We start from the raw sequence: 17,546 nt of genomic DNA, 5'->3' as shown, positions 1-17,546 counted from the left end.
TTGACCGAGCAGTAACTGCAGCCAATCAGGATGACTTTGACAGGTGGGCAAATACTGGACTCCAATGCAAAGTCCAGTCTGTGCCCATAATATTGGTTTCTTGTGTCTTGCAGGGAGTCCAATGCTGGAGTCCCTGCAAGACACAAGAAACCAATATTTTGTTCAGATTGCAGGCATTTACAGAAAATGGTATATTATCTTTGGGCGGTCCAACCTTTTTTGCATCATCTGTTAAACATCCAAGATGTTGGAACAGGAATCCAATCCTCCTAATCATTTTACTCCTGCCCTTTACCCCCAACATAACCTTTTAGTAAAATTACATATATCATTTCTCATTGATAAAGACACTGCAGCCAAATGGTAAATATGACACAATGGACAATGCATGATGAACAGTTTATACAACTTAGACCCCATGACATGCAAAGTCAGCCAAGGTCAATATTGTTCCATAAGTTCTTCTTGCTCTACTTTGCATAAGTGTCCCCAGTTTCACTCCAGAGCAAAATGTTGAGGGTATTGGAAAAACAAGCAGTTTGCTACAGCAGATTTTCTTTTTATAATTATACACAGTCAAGGTAATTGATACCCTTTCATAAAGCGCTTCATAGTATGGAAAGTGCTGAGGCGAAAACACAAATGAGAAAAAAAAAATAATAATGAAATAGTAATGGTAAAAAAAAGAGAAATTGCAAGTCAGTTTCTTCTTCCAGTAAAGTGCTGATGACAGAATTAGGTTGGTATGTGTTTTAGTGCTACGCGGCCAAGATGAAGGTGTCCATGCGTCTGCGTGGCCATCAAGGCTTTCAGACGGGCCCGTGTCGGGCTTCGTACTTTGCCAAAATGTTCTTGCATTTTCCCATCTCTTTCCTGAGGTCGGCCACCTCCAGCCGTAAGGCGGAATTCTCCTTCTCAAGGAACGAGGCTCGGATGGCGATCTGGTTCTCTTTTAGCCTCCGTGCATCTCTTGACCTCTTGGCGGCCATGTTGTTCTTTCTGCGCCTTGCCCAGTATTTTTCATCCTGCTCATTGGTTCAAAGACACAAAGAGACAGATGTTAGACTTTGAGAAAAGATGCATTACTAGTACATTCAAATCTGGACTACACGAATAAATACTTCCATTCAGATATATTCCTCAATAGTTACAATGAATATAAATTCAATTTTGTGCATGGAATGCCTTTGTCAACCTGGATTTTACCTTGTAAAATAATTAATGGCATCATCACTGTGCTGTACATAGCGTGTGCAAAAAGCAGAGCCTTGGTCGGGACCAAGCAGGTCTACCTACTACAGGCTGCCTGCAGCAAACTACAAGGGGGCAGATACAAGACCAGTCACTCTGCACAACGAGAGAGAGCAGCAGAGACCGGTCTTTTTTACAGGAAGCTCCTGCACAGTGCAGCCCTTTCATTCTGCACAGATCCGGAAGACATACACAAAGGACACCAAGATTCAACTAAGAATGCAACATTTGCTTATCCAGATTTCAGTTTTAAAGGTGAACTTATTTTGTGATTCACAAAGAATGAAGTAATTTTTTTCCTCTTAATTAAATGTGTTTTTTCTTATTACTGTACCTATACGCTGTGATTCTTTTTTTTTTTTTGCCCCTGCAAGGTGTCTATGGTGAGTGTCTGTAACTATACTTGGAAGATTGTTCCCACTTGTCCCTGTGACACCCATGCAATCCCTATTTTCATAAAGAAAGTCAGTGCACCCCCTACTGGTCAGAGAAGAAAAAGACAGATCTGAATGCGACTAAGTACATGATGCATTAGTTGCTGTTAACTTGGTTAAGGCCAACTTTGCTGTTTTTTCTCAAAGTATAATAGTGACCTATCTGTTCTCAGTTTACAGCGATCAAGAACTGCTGATCGCTCAACTCACGTTTTGTTTTCTCCGTGCAGAGAGTAGTGACTGACAGTCACCGCTCCCCGCAGGGATTTCCCGCTGCCCTCTCTGTTCCTCCAGTGCTCCTTGGAGAGACAGACAAGGGAGGGGGTGGGCACAGCTGGCTCTGGCTCTACATAGGCAGAGGCAGCTGTCAATCAGGCAGCAGGGTAGATCCTAGCAATATTGTTTCCAGCTGCAGAGCGGCTCTCCCTTGTCAGGAAAACATTAGCAAATGTACTCCTCTGACCCAGACAGGTGCTAAAGCCTAAAAAAGGTTTGGCTTTAGCTCTCTTTTTAAACCATCACGACTCCAGTTACCCTCTAAATTAGTCAGAGGACCGAAATGACAATCCTTTGACTCTATAAACAACATGTAATAATGTTAGAACTTGCTGATTATTATGGTATATTTCGTAGACAGCGCTGCAGGCATTTCATGCAAGATTGATTTGTGCAGCTTGTTGTATAAAAGTCATGTATTTCATTTTTTTTGTAGGTACTTTTACATATGTAGAGAAAGGTATTAGTAGTTCTTCTGCATAATGTAACTTTTTTATTCACGGTTTAGTGGTCCTTTAGCAGCAAATCAACTAGCATGTCAACTCCCACGCTCTGAAAATCCCTCCTAGTGGACATTCTGTTATGAAACCGGAGATCACCGCCTACGACTACTTGAAGAACACATCTGCAGTCCTTTGTCTTCCATCTAGTTCACCTGCCTGAAAATCAGACTTGACCCAATTAATTCTGCAGGCACCTGAGTCCCCTCCATGCTTATTTTAACAAATTGCAAAAAAAGCAAATCTTTTAATCCTGCCGTATTCTGGCCAAGGTTGGATAGCAGGGGGTCACGTGCCCTCCAAAGGCGACTGATAGGCCTAATCCCCTTACCCCCTCCACAGAATCAAACAGCCAATCAGCTGGCTGTAACAGAAGAGTGAGCCTCGGGGATTATGTTTGCTGGTAAGTGACCGATGCAGCTGATGGGATTAAGAAGAAATGGAGATGCCTTGCTTTGTTGGCTTGGGGAAATTCACTGCCTCGAACGAGTCGTGTTACAAAACAATAATGAAATTGCTTTTTATTTTTGTTCTCTTCGCAATAAGCTCACATGAATCCATGCTACACTAATGGCACATGCAGACAGACAAGTAATCGTAGGGTGTCACATGACAAGCAGGTGATTCGTCCGCAAACAGGCACATGCAATGCACTTTAAAGGAGAACTATGAGGTGAGTGCTTTTCACTCACCTCATAGTTCTAGCCGACCTGTGACAATGAGACTGTCACAGGTCGGCTCAGTAGATCGGGAGGTGAACGAACACATACCGGGTTCGCTCACCTCTTGATCCTGTCACGGCTCTCTGCCGTGACAGGGGGAGGGGATGGATTCCCCTCTCCCCGCTCCGATCTCCCAGCGCTGACTGGCGGAACGGACGAGGGGGCGGGTACAGCTGGCTCTGCCTCTAGATAGGCAGAGCCAGCTGTCACTCACGCAGCTGGGCGGATCCCGTCATCTAAGTCGGGATCCGCTCCGGCTGCGGCTGGGGAAAAACACTGACCCCATAGTTCTTCTTTAAAGATAATTTCATGAAATGGTCAGCCATCATATTCCAGTTACAGGTGGGTTCTGCTGGGCTGAACCTTGGTCTCTAATATTCAGAGACAAGCATTCTGGAATTGTCATTTCTACTTTGCAAAGCTGTAAGCAGAAGAAAACCCACTCCAGTTATTATTCTTCCCCCTGAGATATGAGGCCACATCGTCTGCCTGACACACTCTCCTCCTCACCTTTTACATTCTATAGCAATAAACTCAAATGTTCAGCTGAGGTTTGATGAATTTGGTGTGGAGGAACGTGAATGGCCTGCATGGAGCCCTCACCTTAACCCTACAACCTCAAACCTGCAAGCCAGATGGCCACAAACATTTGGCTATATAGTGTAAATTATCTCCGTTACCCCCAGATATATTAGAATATTGATACTACTCTAACAGAAAGATAAGTACAGCCTGGACTTACTATAACCAAAGTTTACCCCAGAAGAGGTCACTGCAATCCTAAACTGAAATTTATACCCTCTATTATATCCTTCACACCGTTTCCAAATTACCTTCAGATCTTCAGAAATGAAGACTTTACGAGCCTTCTTGATCATTGGCTGTGGCTTGAGCTCCTCCTCTGAAAATTTGCGCTTACGTGGGTCAAACATCTCCTGCCCTGGAATGGTGGAAATGGCGAGATCTGCTGGGTCTGGTTCATAGCCCACGGCTACCTGGATGGATTCTGGGTCAATTGGGCTTGGCGTGTTCCGGTGTGCGGGCAGAATTTGACCTGAAAGAAAGAGCGCAACAATTTCACTGTGTGTAAGTGATAGAAAATACAATTCATTAACTGTTGACTTCAACTGTGTTTAAAGTCAAACCTTTTTTTTTAAGGGTTGAATAGAAGGTGATGTGTTGAAACCCCATTCATTAGTTGTCTGTGTTAAGGAATTTTTCTATTTCCTACTCTATCCCAAACTAAACTGGCTTTAGATTTATTTTTTATTCATTTATTTAGGACAGGTATTTATATAGCGCCGTCAATTTATGCAGTGCTTTACATAGTGCACTCTCACATCAGTCCCTGCCCTCAAGGAGCTTACAATCCAAGGTCCCTATCTCACATACATACAGGGCCAATTTAGACAGGGGTCAATTACCCTCAGGCATGTCTTTGGAGTGTGTGAGGAAACCGGAGTACACGGAGGAAACCCACGCAATCACAGGAAAAAAATGCAAACTCCTTGCATACAGTGTCCTCACTAGCATGTACTTTAAACTGCTGACATGCTGGGTCATTCATACAGTTCCCTAACTACAGTATGTAGAATATTCAAGGTTGTCCGATATATTTAATTCATTTATAACTAGTACACAGGAGGATCAAATAACTGTACAAGCAAAAAAAATATTAACCAGCTTTGTTAGCCAGCACATAGCTAATAAAAGCCTGTATCTATTCTGATAAATACAGAGGTCTATATGTTTGTAAAGGGTTCCCTTCAAAAGGTTTTTACCTATCTAAACCTAAGAACAAAAATATAATACAGCGTATATTGCAGCTCACCTGTCCTTAGATGTGGTGGCTGCATTTGTTTTAATTTTTTTAGGCTAAGTACATTCTCTGCGAATGCAAAAAAATACCTGTTGATCCTGTCTCAAATATTCAGTGTCCCAGTAACTGCCCGATCACCAATTTCTCATTTGGTGATTGGGACAGTAATTGTCCCGATCACCAATGTCTCACAATCAGGGAGCGAATCTTCCTCAGATATTTTTCAGGCTTTCAGGCCTTTGCAGGCTTTCCGATCAGGTCCGCCTGTCAGGAATGAAAGTGATAGGAAATCCAAAATACTGAGTTGCCACCAGAAGAGGCAGATGAGGAGAAATCTTCCAATTGAAACAACTGTTCCCATTACAACTGTCTAAGAGAAGAATTCCCTCCCATTGGAAAGATATCCTTTCGCTTCCTCTTGAGTCCTTGAGTCTACAGGAAATGAAGTAAAGGGAAACCTCCCTAATGAGATGCCAAAAACAGTGGCACTGGTTTTAACCCTGCCCTGATATGTCCAAAATAAATTTTAAAAAGTTATGTCTTTCAATATACTTTAATGCTGGTGATCCTCAGTGGATAACCCAACCTGTGAGCCCGATCACTGGCACAAATTTGCCAGTGTGAATTCAAGTATCATCACCATTATAACAATAAAAGGCAGCATCATTTTGCCATATTGAAAGTATTATCTTTATGACATTCAGTGCGCCTCCTGCCGAGCGGCTATACTGCCGTCTCTCAGCAGAGGGCATAAGTCAATTATTTTCCCACCCAGACGCATTAAACAGCTGAAAATCCTGATTAAAATCCCTTTATTGTGGAGGCAGCAATCAACCCAAAAGGGTAGAGAAAGCAGCCTGATTAGTCGTCCAAGTGCTTGATTGGCATGACTCTGAAATTTGCCAGTAACAAAAATAGCTTTGATGCAATCGCATGATCTCTTCAGAGAAAAGCGGAAGACGTCTTATTTAATTCCAACTTAACGTTTTTCTGCGTCACTGTGCTTTAAGTTGAAAAATTCCAGCCACCGACCAACAACTGATACTTAGGATACCACCCAAAAACATAACAGGGTGCCTGCCTGTTGTGTGTATCTCAACAGGCCCACATTGCACGTCCAGCAATTCAAATATTTTCCAGAAGTGCCGGTTTGTCTGTGATTTGTAGACTGCTGTAGGTTTCAGTGGGCCAAGACTATCCCTACTGTGTGAACGCACACTACCATGTTTCTTTTTTCTCCACCTTAGGCAAGAGCGTGGCATAGACGAAATCTGTCCAGTGCCACCAACTCTTCTTGCCTCAAGCATGGCACAGCCCTTTCTTACTCTCAGTTGGCTCTAGACAAGTGAAAATTACAGCTAGAGTTTAATCTGCTTATATGTATTTATGGAGGAACAGGGTTGTCACCCTAGGACAGGAAGTGTGTTAGCACTGCAGAACACCTCTCTGTCCTCATCTCCATGACATGGGTAAGGAATCCTGTAGTACTAACACAGACTAATGGAAAGGACTCCGAAGGTCTGCTAACGCTGCTTAAAATTCAGGGCAGCAGGGGCAGAGTGTACATGAAGTTAGGGGATTTTTAGCAGGATCAACAGGTATTTTTGCATTTATTGAACAGATATAACAGACCGTAAAGGAGCAAATAAGAGACGTTGTTGTTAGGCTATGCATACACTTTAACAATTTTAACAGAGGCCAGTGCCTTTGATCCCCCCATTGGCTTCTTGTAATTTTTGCAGACTCAAGAAGTCGTAGATGAAGATTCTGGCTCTGTCCAATCCCACCCATAGCCATGGAGTTTGGCTCCTCTTGTGTCAGCAAGAAGACTTTCAGCAAGAAGTCCTCTTTCAGTAATCCTTGCAATGCAACATTAAACAAAATACCAACAGGGCACGTAAAACATCCCTTATATTATCCCCAGCAGGTGAGGGGACCTGGGAACTCTGGTAGACATATGTGAAGGTGGCAACCAATGAAACCTCCAAAGTCTATCCATAAATTGAAATATCTATTTTGGCTGGGTAGACAAAAATATTCAAAACCAAACTGTGTTATCTCATGTAAAAAACACCTCATCCTAAACCCTAAAACAGACTTCATCTGGTCAACAACTGACAACTTGAAAACCGGAAGAATAATTTAGCGTCCTATCAGTCTCCAGTTCTTGATCAGCAAAAGCCCTCTACAAAGGTTCACCTATGGCACAAACACGATTTTTCCATTCTAATTTACTGGTACAGTCACTCGGGGTCGATCTGTTAAAACCAGTCCACGATCCTAATTTTACATCATAATCCTTTTTAAAATTAAGCCTTCGCTTGCGCTCGGCGGTGGACAGCAGCAAGCAGACAGGTGGCACAGACAAGGCAGATTAGACCAAGCTTATCAAGAGTCTGCTCCCGTAAGCCTCGTCCATCAAGACACTTCCATGCAAACCTTAGCTGCGCTGTGATTGATCAGTGGGGCGCATTGCTCTGTGGAATCTCACTCTCCCTGATTAAAATAGAAAGAAAAGCGCAGGGAAAATTGGAGGAACTAAGCACAAGAACGAATGCATCACCTAAGCCACTTAATACCATACCTCCTAAGTTTCTGAGAGAAGAAAAAGACACTCCTCTAAACACCTTATTAAAGAAATAATAAGCAAATTATAAGCAAAAATTATTGGTTGAACCCACCAAAGTCACCAAAGAGGGACTCGGGGATTTGGTTGGAAAAGAGGAAGTGCTCTTGCATATTAGGGACAGCTGGGGACTATGTAAAGAAACTGTACTATTGGTATTATAAATGGAACTTGCTGGACTGTCAGTTCTTGGCTCCCCACAATAATTTAACACTCGTTCTGTCCACGTGGGAGTTTTGGGTGTTCCTGTCCACCTTTGTGCATTCCGGCTCCTTCTGTTACATTCTCCATAATATAAATTACACAAAATATATGAGTGGAAACCTTTCATCTTTTGCACTAGGTACTATGCTTTGTCATCTGCCATCTGCCATCATGATGTAGTCCATCATGACCATCAATGTTAATTTATTGCTAGTGCGTCAGGGATAACATTGTAGCCAATGGAGGGTTGCTGTGACTGAACTCTCACAAATAATGAAGCCACGCTGTTCTATCTGAGTTGATTATTCAGAAGCACCAGAAAATCCGTAAACCCTTAACTGGCCATATACTTGGAAAATCGATAGAGCAATCAAACATTTGGTTCCTTTTTTTTTTTTTCGAAATCACAAAGCAGTTTTAGTTATCGACAAGGAGATGGGATCAAAGTTGCCCCAATTATATGTGGCGGGATAATCTAATCACTTTCAACAGTTTTTTTCTAATTTTCTCATTTGTAACTGTATTGAAGCCATCAATTATTGCCCAGTGGCAACTTCATAATCTGCCGCACTCCACTGGTCAAGCAAACTCATAAGTGGTAGACTCTTTAGTTTCTGGTGATTACCAATGGCTGAAAAGTGGTTAAAATTTACTGAAAATTGTCGTGTGTAAGTCCAGCTCAAGGGGTAGGGACTTTGTTAGTAACTGATAGCATGAAAGCATGCGACCTGCAATACATAGCACGTATATGTTTTCAATCTCAAGAGGTTCAAGAAGATTAGATACATCTAGAGAAGATGGGGAAAGTGGAAAGGACAGTAAGATGTTAGTAATGCGCAGGAGGGGGGGATTAGTTTTAATGTGGCTTTACTTTCCCTCTCTGACATATATCCGAATATGACTTCCATCTCTTGCGGGAGATAAAAACATTGTTTACATCTGTGCCTCGACTCACTCGGATCCTATGTATACGTCAATGCCATTCTATCTGTTCCGGCCCCATGGGCACGTGCCCCATTCTGCAGTATATGCTTTTACTGATAACAGTTGCAGCTCTCCTGATCCAGAACTGTCAACAAAGTGTGCGCGGAATAATCAGATCCTCCCAGGATAACCCAATCCGCTCTGGCTTATGTGGCTGTGGCGATGTATGCGAGTGCATCATATTTGTGGGAAGCCAGAAATAGCCTTTATCGCCTTTATCACAAGGTTGAATTACTTTACGCACTTCAATAAAAAAAAAAAAAATATTTTACTTTAAACCCATCTCAGCTGCCACCTGAGCGCTCATCATACTCAGGTGCTTAAAGGCACGTGGAGGGTGGCTGCAATATTTTCGTTTCATATCTGGCCGAAAAAAGTAATGTACCTGTACCAGGAATCCCAACCTGAAAAAAGTAATTTCAGGGAGGTGCCCTTTTAATTTCAGGGATTTCAGGGAAGTGCCCTTCTCATTTCAGGGAAGTGCCCTCTGCCCCCCCCCCCCCCCCCCGCCATTTCTTTCTATTTCTGTGCTATCTGCTGGGCTTTTTTTTTTTTAGTAGCCTGACAGCTGCTGCTGTCAGAATTTAAAAAAAAACAGCATAGGAATGAATAGCTGGATTGTTATTGGCTATTTCAATTTGCAAGGGAGTGGTTTAATCAGCTAGACAGAGCACAGTAAACCTTTCTGGGAGAAAACGTTTTTCTCCCGGGCGGTCGGGAGCCGCTATCTAATAGCGGGAGACTCCCGGAACATCCGGGAGAGTTGGGATGCCTTCTGTACAAAGAGAGACCACAGCTTCCACACAGACAGCAAGGTCAGCATGCTATCAGGGGACAGGGTTTTCAACTTAGGATGTGGCTGCTTTCTACAGAAAAACAATTATAAGACTTTGAGAGTTCAAATGAGCTTCAACATATTCTCGAGCACACTTCAGGAGATTCTGGCTTTCCTTTAAACTGAGGTACATCTTGTCTTGAATCCACCAACAGTGAGATCTTCACCATAATTCTACACTCATGTCCACCTGGGAGTTTTGGGCATCCTCAACCACCATTGTGTGTTCCCGCACCTCCTGTTACATTCTCCACAATATAAAATAAATACAAAATCCAGCAAGAAGAATGGGAGCCCATCATAACAGTAACGACAGTTGTGCAAACCTGGAACTTAGAGCGCGCTTCTCAACCTTTTTTTGCGTCACGGCACCCTTTAAAAGTATGCAAAATTTTGAAGCACCCCAGTCTAAAATGTCAAAGATTTTAAAGGGGACCCATCAGAGTTACCAGCACAACGAAATATCCTAGAAAGATCACGTTTAATTTTATTGAACAACTATCGAATGGAAAAAGAAAAGTTTACGACGAAGTTAAGCCTGATGAAGGGACCCTGTGTGGCCCAGAAAGTGCTTGTTTTTCATTTGACAATTGTTCAATAAAATGAACTTTTGGTGATCCTACGAGGATATTTCGGTGTGCTGGTGACATTCTTTGAAACTGTTCATATGTACAACTGCGCCATCCACAGTCATTACGAGCACCCTCCCCTGCTATTGGGATATCCGTTAAGGAGTGCAACAAGATCTCCTTCTATCCATCAGAGTTACCCTTCACATTAGAAGCCCCCTCTTTCACATCAGGTGCCCACTTTAAATCAGAAGCCCCCGTTTCAAATCAGAGTCCCCCCTTTCATATCAGGGTTCCCCCTTTACTTCAGGAGCCCCCTTCACATCACAGAGCCACTACCACAAACATTTTGAGGCACCCCTGAGGAAGCCAAATGCACAGCAGGGTGCCTTGGCACCCTGGTTGAGAAAGGCTGACTTAGTGATCTCATCAATAGTGTCCCCGAGAGATACAAAAGAATGTCAAGTGGTTTAACTCTCCAGCATCCACCAAGCAGAGAAATATCAGTTTTGGCTGAGCTGACGCTTTAAAGGAGATGGTAATACTTGTGTTAGAAGCTTCAGTTGCATAGAAAACATACGCTTAATAAGGAACTTCTTTAAACATCACCCTTCCAAAATACTCTAGAGCCACCACTGCTGGAAATAGCCAATGAAAGTTCTTATGCTCCTCCATGGTGGCACTTCTTTTCTACAAACCAAAGGACGATCATGGACCAGGCCAGAACAGGCCTGTTCAGAAATTCCCAGAGCTGTACGGCACTGGAACACTAAAAGTGCTGACAGCGGGAGGGCAGCTAAGGTAGCATGCCACTTATCCACGCTAGCTGTACAGAGTTAATAAATGTGCTGTAATGTAGGTCAGTGTACGCTCCATTTATTTCAATAAACTGCCAGCAATGCGCTGTTCAGGAAGTCTGATCCGCTAAGCTGTAAAATTTGGGCTAAGTCTTCTGAAAAACAGCTTGTTATGAAACAGTCTTTTACAAGACGGAGAGGAGGTACCTAATGAGACACAAACAGGCGCAGATGACTGAAGCTCAATCGCAGCATTGTGTCCGATCCGATGAGCTAAATATGACTTTATTAAACTTTTCAATTACCTCTCCTTGTTGTGCTAGGGGCATGCAGGCATCACTTCTCCAAATGTAATTTAAGAAAATAATGCAATTGTCTCGGAAATCTGATAAAATTAGCTTGACGACATCAAATAGAACTATCAACAAAACGCTAATACTATACAGTGATATGCTGCAACTGAACTTAAAGGGTATGTGAACCTTTATTTACATAGTTGGGAATTTGTTTCCTTTGTCCCCAACAATGCACTTGAATTCTTTGTATTAAAAAAAACATATTTACACTCTGGGTGATGCTGCCAGTACCCTTCAACCTGTTTCCTTCTGACTACGCTATGCAAGGTATTATTTGTTTTGTTGTTTAATAAAAATATTTGCCATTAGTATTCTAATGTGCAAAATGCCACAAAAACATCTTGCACATGACAACTCTCCCCCTTGCACCAAAAAAAGACATATCTTGAACCCAGAAGTCTTTTGGTTGGTCAGGTGATGGCATGGGTACTTCCTCTTGCTGTCTAACAGAGGCCGTGGGTGGTATGCACTGCAGGGCGCTTCTGTAGTTACATGTACTGTGCAGCAGCATGTTATGACCCGCCCCCAGGGAGCACATTTATGGCAGTCTGGGCTTAGAGAAAGTACTGTAGTTAAATGATGCTGGCCATCATTAAACCTGGAAGAACAGCCCCATCCAGTGACAGATTGAAATTACTGCAGCAGAATGAGACAGATTTAATTAAATATATTGCAGCAAAAGCTGCTTTATTTTTTAACTATGCTGGACAGAAATTAGAGTTCAGTTTTAACCACATAAAGTGTTAATGTTGTTGTAATGATTATGTCTAACCTTTAAATAATTGCTCCGCTTATCTTCAAATAATGACAAAAAGCAAAAATGGATGATGTGTTAAAGTGACATTAAAGTCACATTCCCCCCTCAATGCTGGTGTAAGGACTTACCTTAATTGATGCCTCTTAATCCGATCATCTTCTTCTTTCCAGTAGTTTTCAGGAGTCCCTCCAGCACTTGTGCCGGTCTCTGATCCAGCATTGACTGCTGGTGTCTTCCTGTCCCACGGAATCTGTGCGCGTGCACGCTGCCGGGCTGCGTGCATTGACTTACCCTGTGTCCCTCCTCTTCTCCTGGTGAAGATCTCTACTGGGCATGTGCCCGCCCCATGATCCTTCACAGCCGCTGGAGAATCTTCAGATCTTCGGACGGGAGCGAGAGGCAGAGACACGGGTACGTTTTTACCTATTTGGTAACTCTTTTTTTTTTATACTGTTGCATATATCTACTGCTTGCCAGCAATATATATATGCAAAAAAAAAAAAAGGTTTAATTATTCTTGCATGTGGCCATGCACACTGCATTTCTGAAAGACAAAGTTCAGCTGACTTGTATATAAAAAAGCAAATCTGTGCAACAAAAATGTGGCACAATGCAACAGTCTGGAAGAGGCATGACGATGCATCCTGTGCGACCGAACTCTCACCAAAATAAAAATTAATTGCAATTATATATATCTCTGTTTAATTATATATATAGATATATATATAATACGTCTTACCCATTTACATTAGTACATCACACTCAGCTACAGAACAGCAGAGAATACCAACTCAGCTTCACCTGCCATCAAGTTCAAAAAAGTTGAAAAGATTGGTCCTGACACGGCATCACACCGCATTCTCTTCTTTTTTGTTTTGGATGCTATATACTTCAGATTATTGTCATGCAGAACCTTATAATAGTTCACAGCTAAACCAGCTATTATGCCACTAGTCAAAACTCTCCAGTTTCCATGGCGACTGTGGAAGTAGGAAATTTCCTAGACAAATGTTCAGCTTCTTTTGTAAAATTAGTTTGCTGATCAACTTTGCAAAGGCTCCTTAACTACTTGCTTGCCAACAGGGCTGGACGTCCTGAAGATAAACTCAGAGTGAATGAACACTTTTTTTTATGCATGTTACTTATATTTTCAGACCCATGTTTCTTCTTTTGCTTACACAGGCATTCACATGTCCATGGACAAGGCAGCCTGGACTTTGTCTGCTGTGCTGTAGGAGGTCCCGGGTTGCCTCTGAGCCTGTCAAAGCCAAACCACCGCAACAGGTTATGGAACCACCACAGATCGAGCAGAGAGTAGAAGGCCAGAAGTCTTGTAAGAACCTTTTCCCTAATGTAATAAGGTACCTTAAAATAATCATACATCCAGGCAATTCAGACTGAGCATATGATGAATAAAAGGCATGACTGGAGCTTACCTTTCATATAAACATGAGTCAAACTGATTAGTAGATTAAAAGACATAGCGATCTGAAGTAACATGCCAATCGCCCCAACTTCTGAAGCCTCTCTATTGTTGGTTAAAGCCGCCTATCATATTAAAGGTCCAAGGTGAGACATTTACAGAAAAAATCAAGGCTGTGCGAATGTTAATTTTAGCATGAAGAAATAACTTCAAAAAGATCTTTTCCATTATGGAAAAAAAAATACAGTTCCACAGATCAATTTCTCGGGTTGCAAGGATCCCATTACACAAACAAGACTCAAAATCAGACTTCAATTCTATATTTATGGGTACATTAACTTGTCACAGCCTAAACAACAGTAGTAGGATCTGGGGGTGACCTTATGGTTTTCCAAATTTTAGTCTAGTTTCTATGATTGTAGGCTCTGGTAGCTGATAAGAGCTAGTTCCATCCAGGGGTTGTTTCTCAGAACGTACCCCTTGTTGTACCCCTATGCAATAAACAAGTAATGCCCACCTGGATTGCTGATGCCGTGAAGGTCCCAGGCACTCTGACGTTGATTTTATTACAAGGATAATTGTTTCATAATCACTCTGGGTAAACAAGAGATAAGTGTATAGTTCAAAATAAATACTACATGATTGGTGCAACCTTGAATTCCATGGCATAATCAAGACCTCTGCTCACATATGGACTTTTCCCAGCCTCCGTGTTAATAAATGTTATGCAACAAGAAACCCGTTCAATGCATAACAATGTAGACATCAAACTGAACATATACCATAGTTTATTATTGAGATGTAAAAGCTACCTGACAATTCCTATGGTCAAGAGAACGTGCTAGCAAAAATTAATCAGTGTATTTTTGTGTGCTCTCAAGCTAAAACTTTTTGATTCTTCCAACAAAAAAAATCAACCTCATAAATGATACATTTTAAATTATATATTCTATGAATCAAGCTTTCCCATACTTCCCTATAACAGCCCATGAGAAAAAGAGTAAAGCACAATACACATATGCTTCTAAAAAAATGAGATTCTTGATGCCACATTTTAACATTCTGTCCATAGACATTCAAGGATGTCTGTGGATGTTGCCACAAAAACATTTTGCATATGAATAAAATTAGGTTTTTAATCTGCAGGAGCAGTCAACAAATACATACATTGCTCGCAGAAAGCCTACCATGCACTCTAGAGTACCATGGAAGTACACTGTATAAAATGTTTAATTGATTTTATACAGATTTCCTGGCTGAAGACCATGGCAGTGTATTTGTTACACGTGAACCAGGAGAGAGGGTGGCAAACTATTATGACACCCCATTGGTGTCAAACTGATTATTTTACTGTTGGTCCCCTCAAAGATATAGGACAGACAGCCAATTCAATACACAAACTAAAATGATGGAAGCATATAGTGTAACAAGTTAATATCATATATGGCTAAACCGGCAATGACATCATGCAAGACCAGTCTTCCAACGACGAGGCTCTAGGCAAAATCTTCAAAAATTCTTTGCTTTTCTGGAGGCCTATAAGACCCCACACCTCTCCTTGAATTGCAAGACCCTAGTGGGAATTCCCCAAAAGCTTTCTGCAAATCACTTGCAAAACCTTCCCAAAAGAGCACACAATGAAAGAACGTCAAAGTCACATGTGGAAGTGTTAAGAGGGCAACGTTGGAGCAGGCACACAGCTCAGCTTAAAATGTCAACATTGAAAAGTATAGAAATATATCTATAGTATATGACAGAGGATTTGCTTCTAGGAGGTGAAAGGAGCACATAACATTGCGCTTAATTGAATGCAGGTTTTATTTTCCCAGCAGAAACCAGGAAGCTATTTTGAGAATAGTTGTGTCAAATGCATCAGCAATTTCGAAGTTGAAGGAAATGATCTTGAAAAATATCAAACGGTACTTTTGGTAAGCCGGCTAAGGCCTTTCAGCTATAGTGGCCTAAAAGTAAAAAGAAAAGAAAAAAACACTTCAGGCTGTTTAGGGTTTGGCTGCTGAGAATGTGATTGCGGGAAAAATCATGGAACGTCTTCATGTAGAAAAATATTTTGTACCGGGCTGATCAATGCCATCTGTATGGGTTCCTGCACATTCGCCAAGCTAAAAACAACTTCCACAAAAAGCTGTCATAGGGTGATGCAGTTATATCTGAAGTGAATCTGTTTTCAGTGCAGAGCATGAATAGTACTGTCACTGCTGTACATCACAAAAAAAAAACAACACACTGACCAAGTGTCTTTATTTAGGGCTGAGTTCGTATTGTTGCTCTGCATTAGCGCACATGCATTATGGCGTGTTATGCCGCACGTTCACATGGGTTGGCTAACACACCAAAAAGGTGCAAGCGTTAATTTTTGTTATGCAACACACTATAGTGCAACAGACGTTAGTGCATAGGGCAGTCCCTACCTTATTTGCCACCTGGGGAGGATAGGAGAAGGGAGGAGCGGTGGGTTAATGTGGCCCCAGCTGTCAGCCGGGGCAGGGGGGAGAGGCTGGCCGAGCTGTCAGCCAGGTCGGGGAGGTGCCTCATTATGGGGACTGCCCTGGTAGTGCATTTCCATCCGATGAGGTGCACTGCAACTCATGTCTGTTGGCAAAGTGCACTGGGGTGCCATTCAGTATGGCACCAACGGCTGACGCATTACTGCACCGCAATTGTGTGAACCAGGCAAACCTGAAAATTTTGACTCATCGATAGCCAAAGCCTTTCTGCTGATTGGCTGCCATTTTAATTTAGCTTGCTCAGCTTGTCTGCTAGATAAATCCTTATGGCTGCTGGTAACTTTTCTGGATGGCTCGGAGTCTGAGCTTGTGAAAATGCAGGGCATTGAATTCCCTGGTTCCAGCACCACCCTGCTGCAGCAGTAAGGAGAGAATCATGTAACAAGAGGCTCAAGTCCTAATCAGGAGCACAGGAGGACAGAGCAGTGCACCACGGCTGCACAGATCCAATGTTTTGATGGGCAAAGTTAGAAGTCACCAATTGAACTTTCTTGCTCTCCATAGTAACTCCACAATGTGGATCACCATGCTGGCCAACTACATCCATATCTGCATTAAAGTGGATGTAAAGCCGTTTTATGGGGAGTTTTGGGTAGACAAGAGAAGGGTCAGAACCCCTGTCAAGGTTTTACTGCTGTCTGTATTTTCCCATCTGGGGAGATTTGCCCTCTGTTTGTCCTAGTGATCATTATCACCAAGATAGAAGTGCTTGGAAATCAGGAATAGAAGGAAAACCTACATTTGTCTGGAATCTCTCTTAGAGAGATTCCTGTTGTATCTCAGAGACAGGAAGTCAAATAAAAATATCTTCAATGGGACACAGAGAGCAAAAATTAACTTGAAAGCTGTCGTAAAGCTGAACTCCAGTTAATACAAACATTGTCTATATACAAGCAGCATGTGTAATGTTAGTTGAATCTTAGTGTCCTTTGTATGTTCCCTCCACATACTGTATGTGCAGTAATCCTGCATAAAACAACTCCTGTACTTTGTCTTTATGCAGGTGCTTCCTGTGATACAGTGTTGCTCTCACTGTTGCTCTCTCTCCTTGTGCAGGGTGACTGGTCCTGTCTCCGCCCCTCCTGTAGTTATCTGCAGGCAGCCTATAGTGGGTGGGGTCTGCCAGGTCCCTCCCATAGCTCTGCTCTCCACACAGGCTATGTGCAGCAAAGCGATAATGTCACTGCTACTTATACAAGGTGATATCTGAGTTTGCAAAGGCAGTTGCTGCACACAAAGTGGATTTATAAATTTTGCAGCCATTAAAGGATGTATTTGAATGAAAGTTTTTGTTCAGCTTTAACTATTACCTACTCTACCCAACATAAAAAATGATTTTAGATAAACTTTCAGGCTCCTGGTATGTCATCTCCATGATATAAAGCATGTGAGACTTATGCATCTTTCCAGCAAAGCTTGTTTTTGTATGTCTGGCGTTTACGCAGCTGGTATCTGCTTTGTGCAGCCA

At 42.2% G+C, this 17,546-nt stretch overlaps 1 protein-coding gene across 2 annotated transcripts in view; it reads right to left on the bottom strand.

The window, feature by feature from the left end:
* Positions 1 to 383: 383 nt before the first annotated feature.
* Positions 384 to 17,546, bottom strand: part of HLF (HLF, PAR bZIP transcription factor) — a 39,967-nt gene continuing 22,804 nt past the window's right edge. Inside the window, exons 3-4 of one of the 2 annotated variants that reach the window (XM_018554081.1) lie at positions 4,017 to 4,237; positions 384 to 1,028 (exon numbers count right to left, since the gene is read on the bottom strand). In XM_018554081.1, the coding sequence (XP_018409583.1) occupies positions 810 to 1,028; positions 4,017 to 4,237 (440 nt within the window). In that variant the 3' untranslated portion in view covers positions 384 to 809. The remainder of the gene's footprint in view (positions 1,029 to 4,016; positions 4,238 to 17,546) is intronic. The other variant, XM_018554082.1, reaches the window with a different exon arrangement.

The sequence above is a fragment of the Nanorana parkeri genome, unplaced genomic scaffold, assembly GCF_000935625.1.
Source record: "Nanorana parkeri isolate BGI_ZX_2015 unplaced genomic scaffold, ASM93562v1 scaffold141, whole genome shotgun sequence".
Taxonomy (NCBI): Eukaryota; Metazoa; Chordata; class Amphibia; order Anura; family Dicroglossidae; genus Nanorana; species Nanorana parkeri.
The sequence above is the reverse complement of the archived record's forward strand: the minus strand, read 5'-3'. Positions and strand labels throughout refer to the sequence as shown.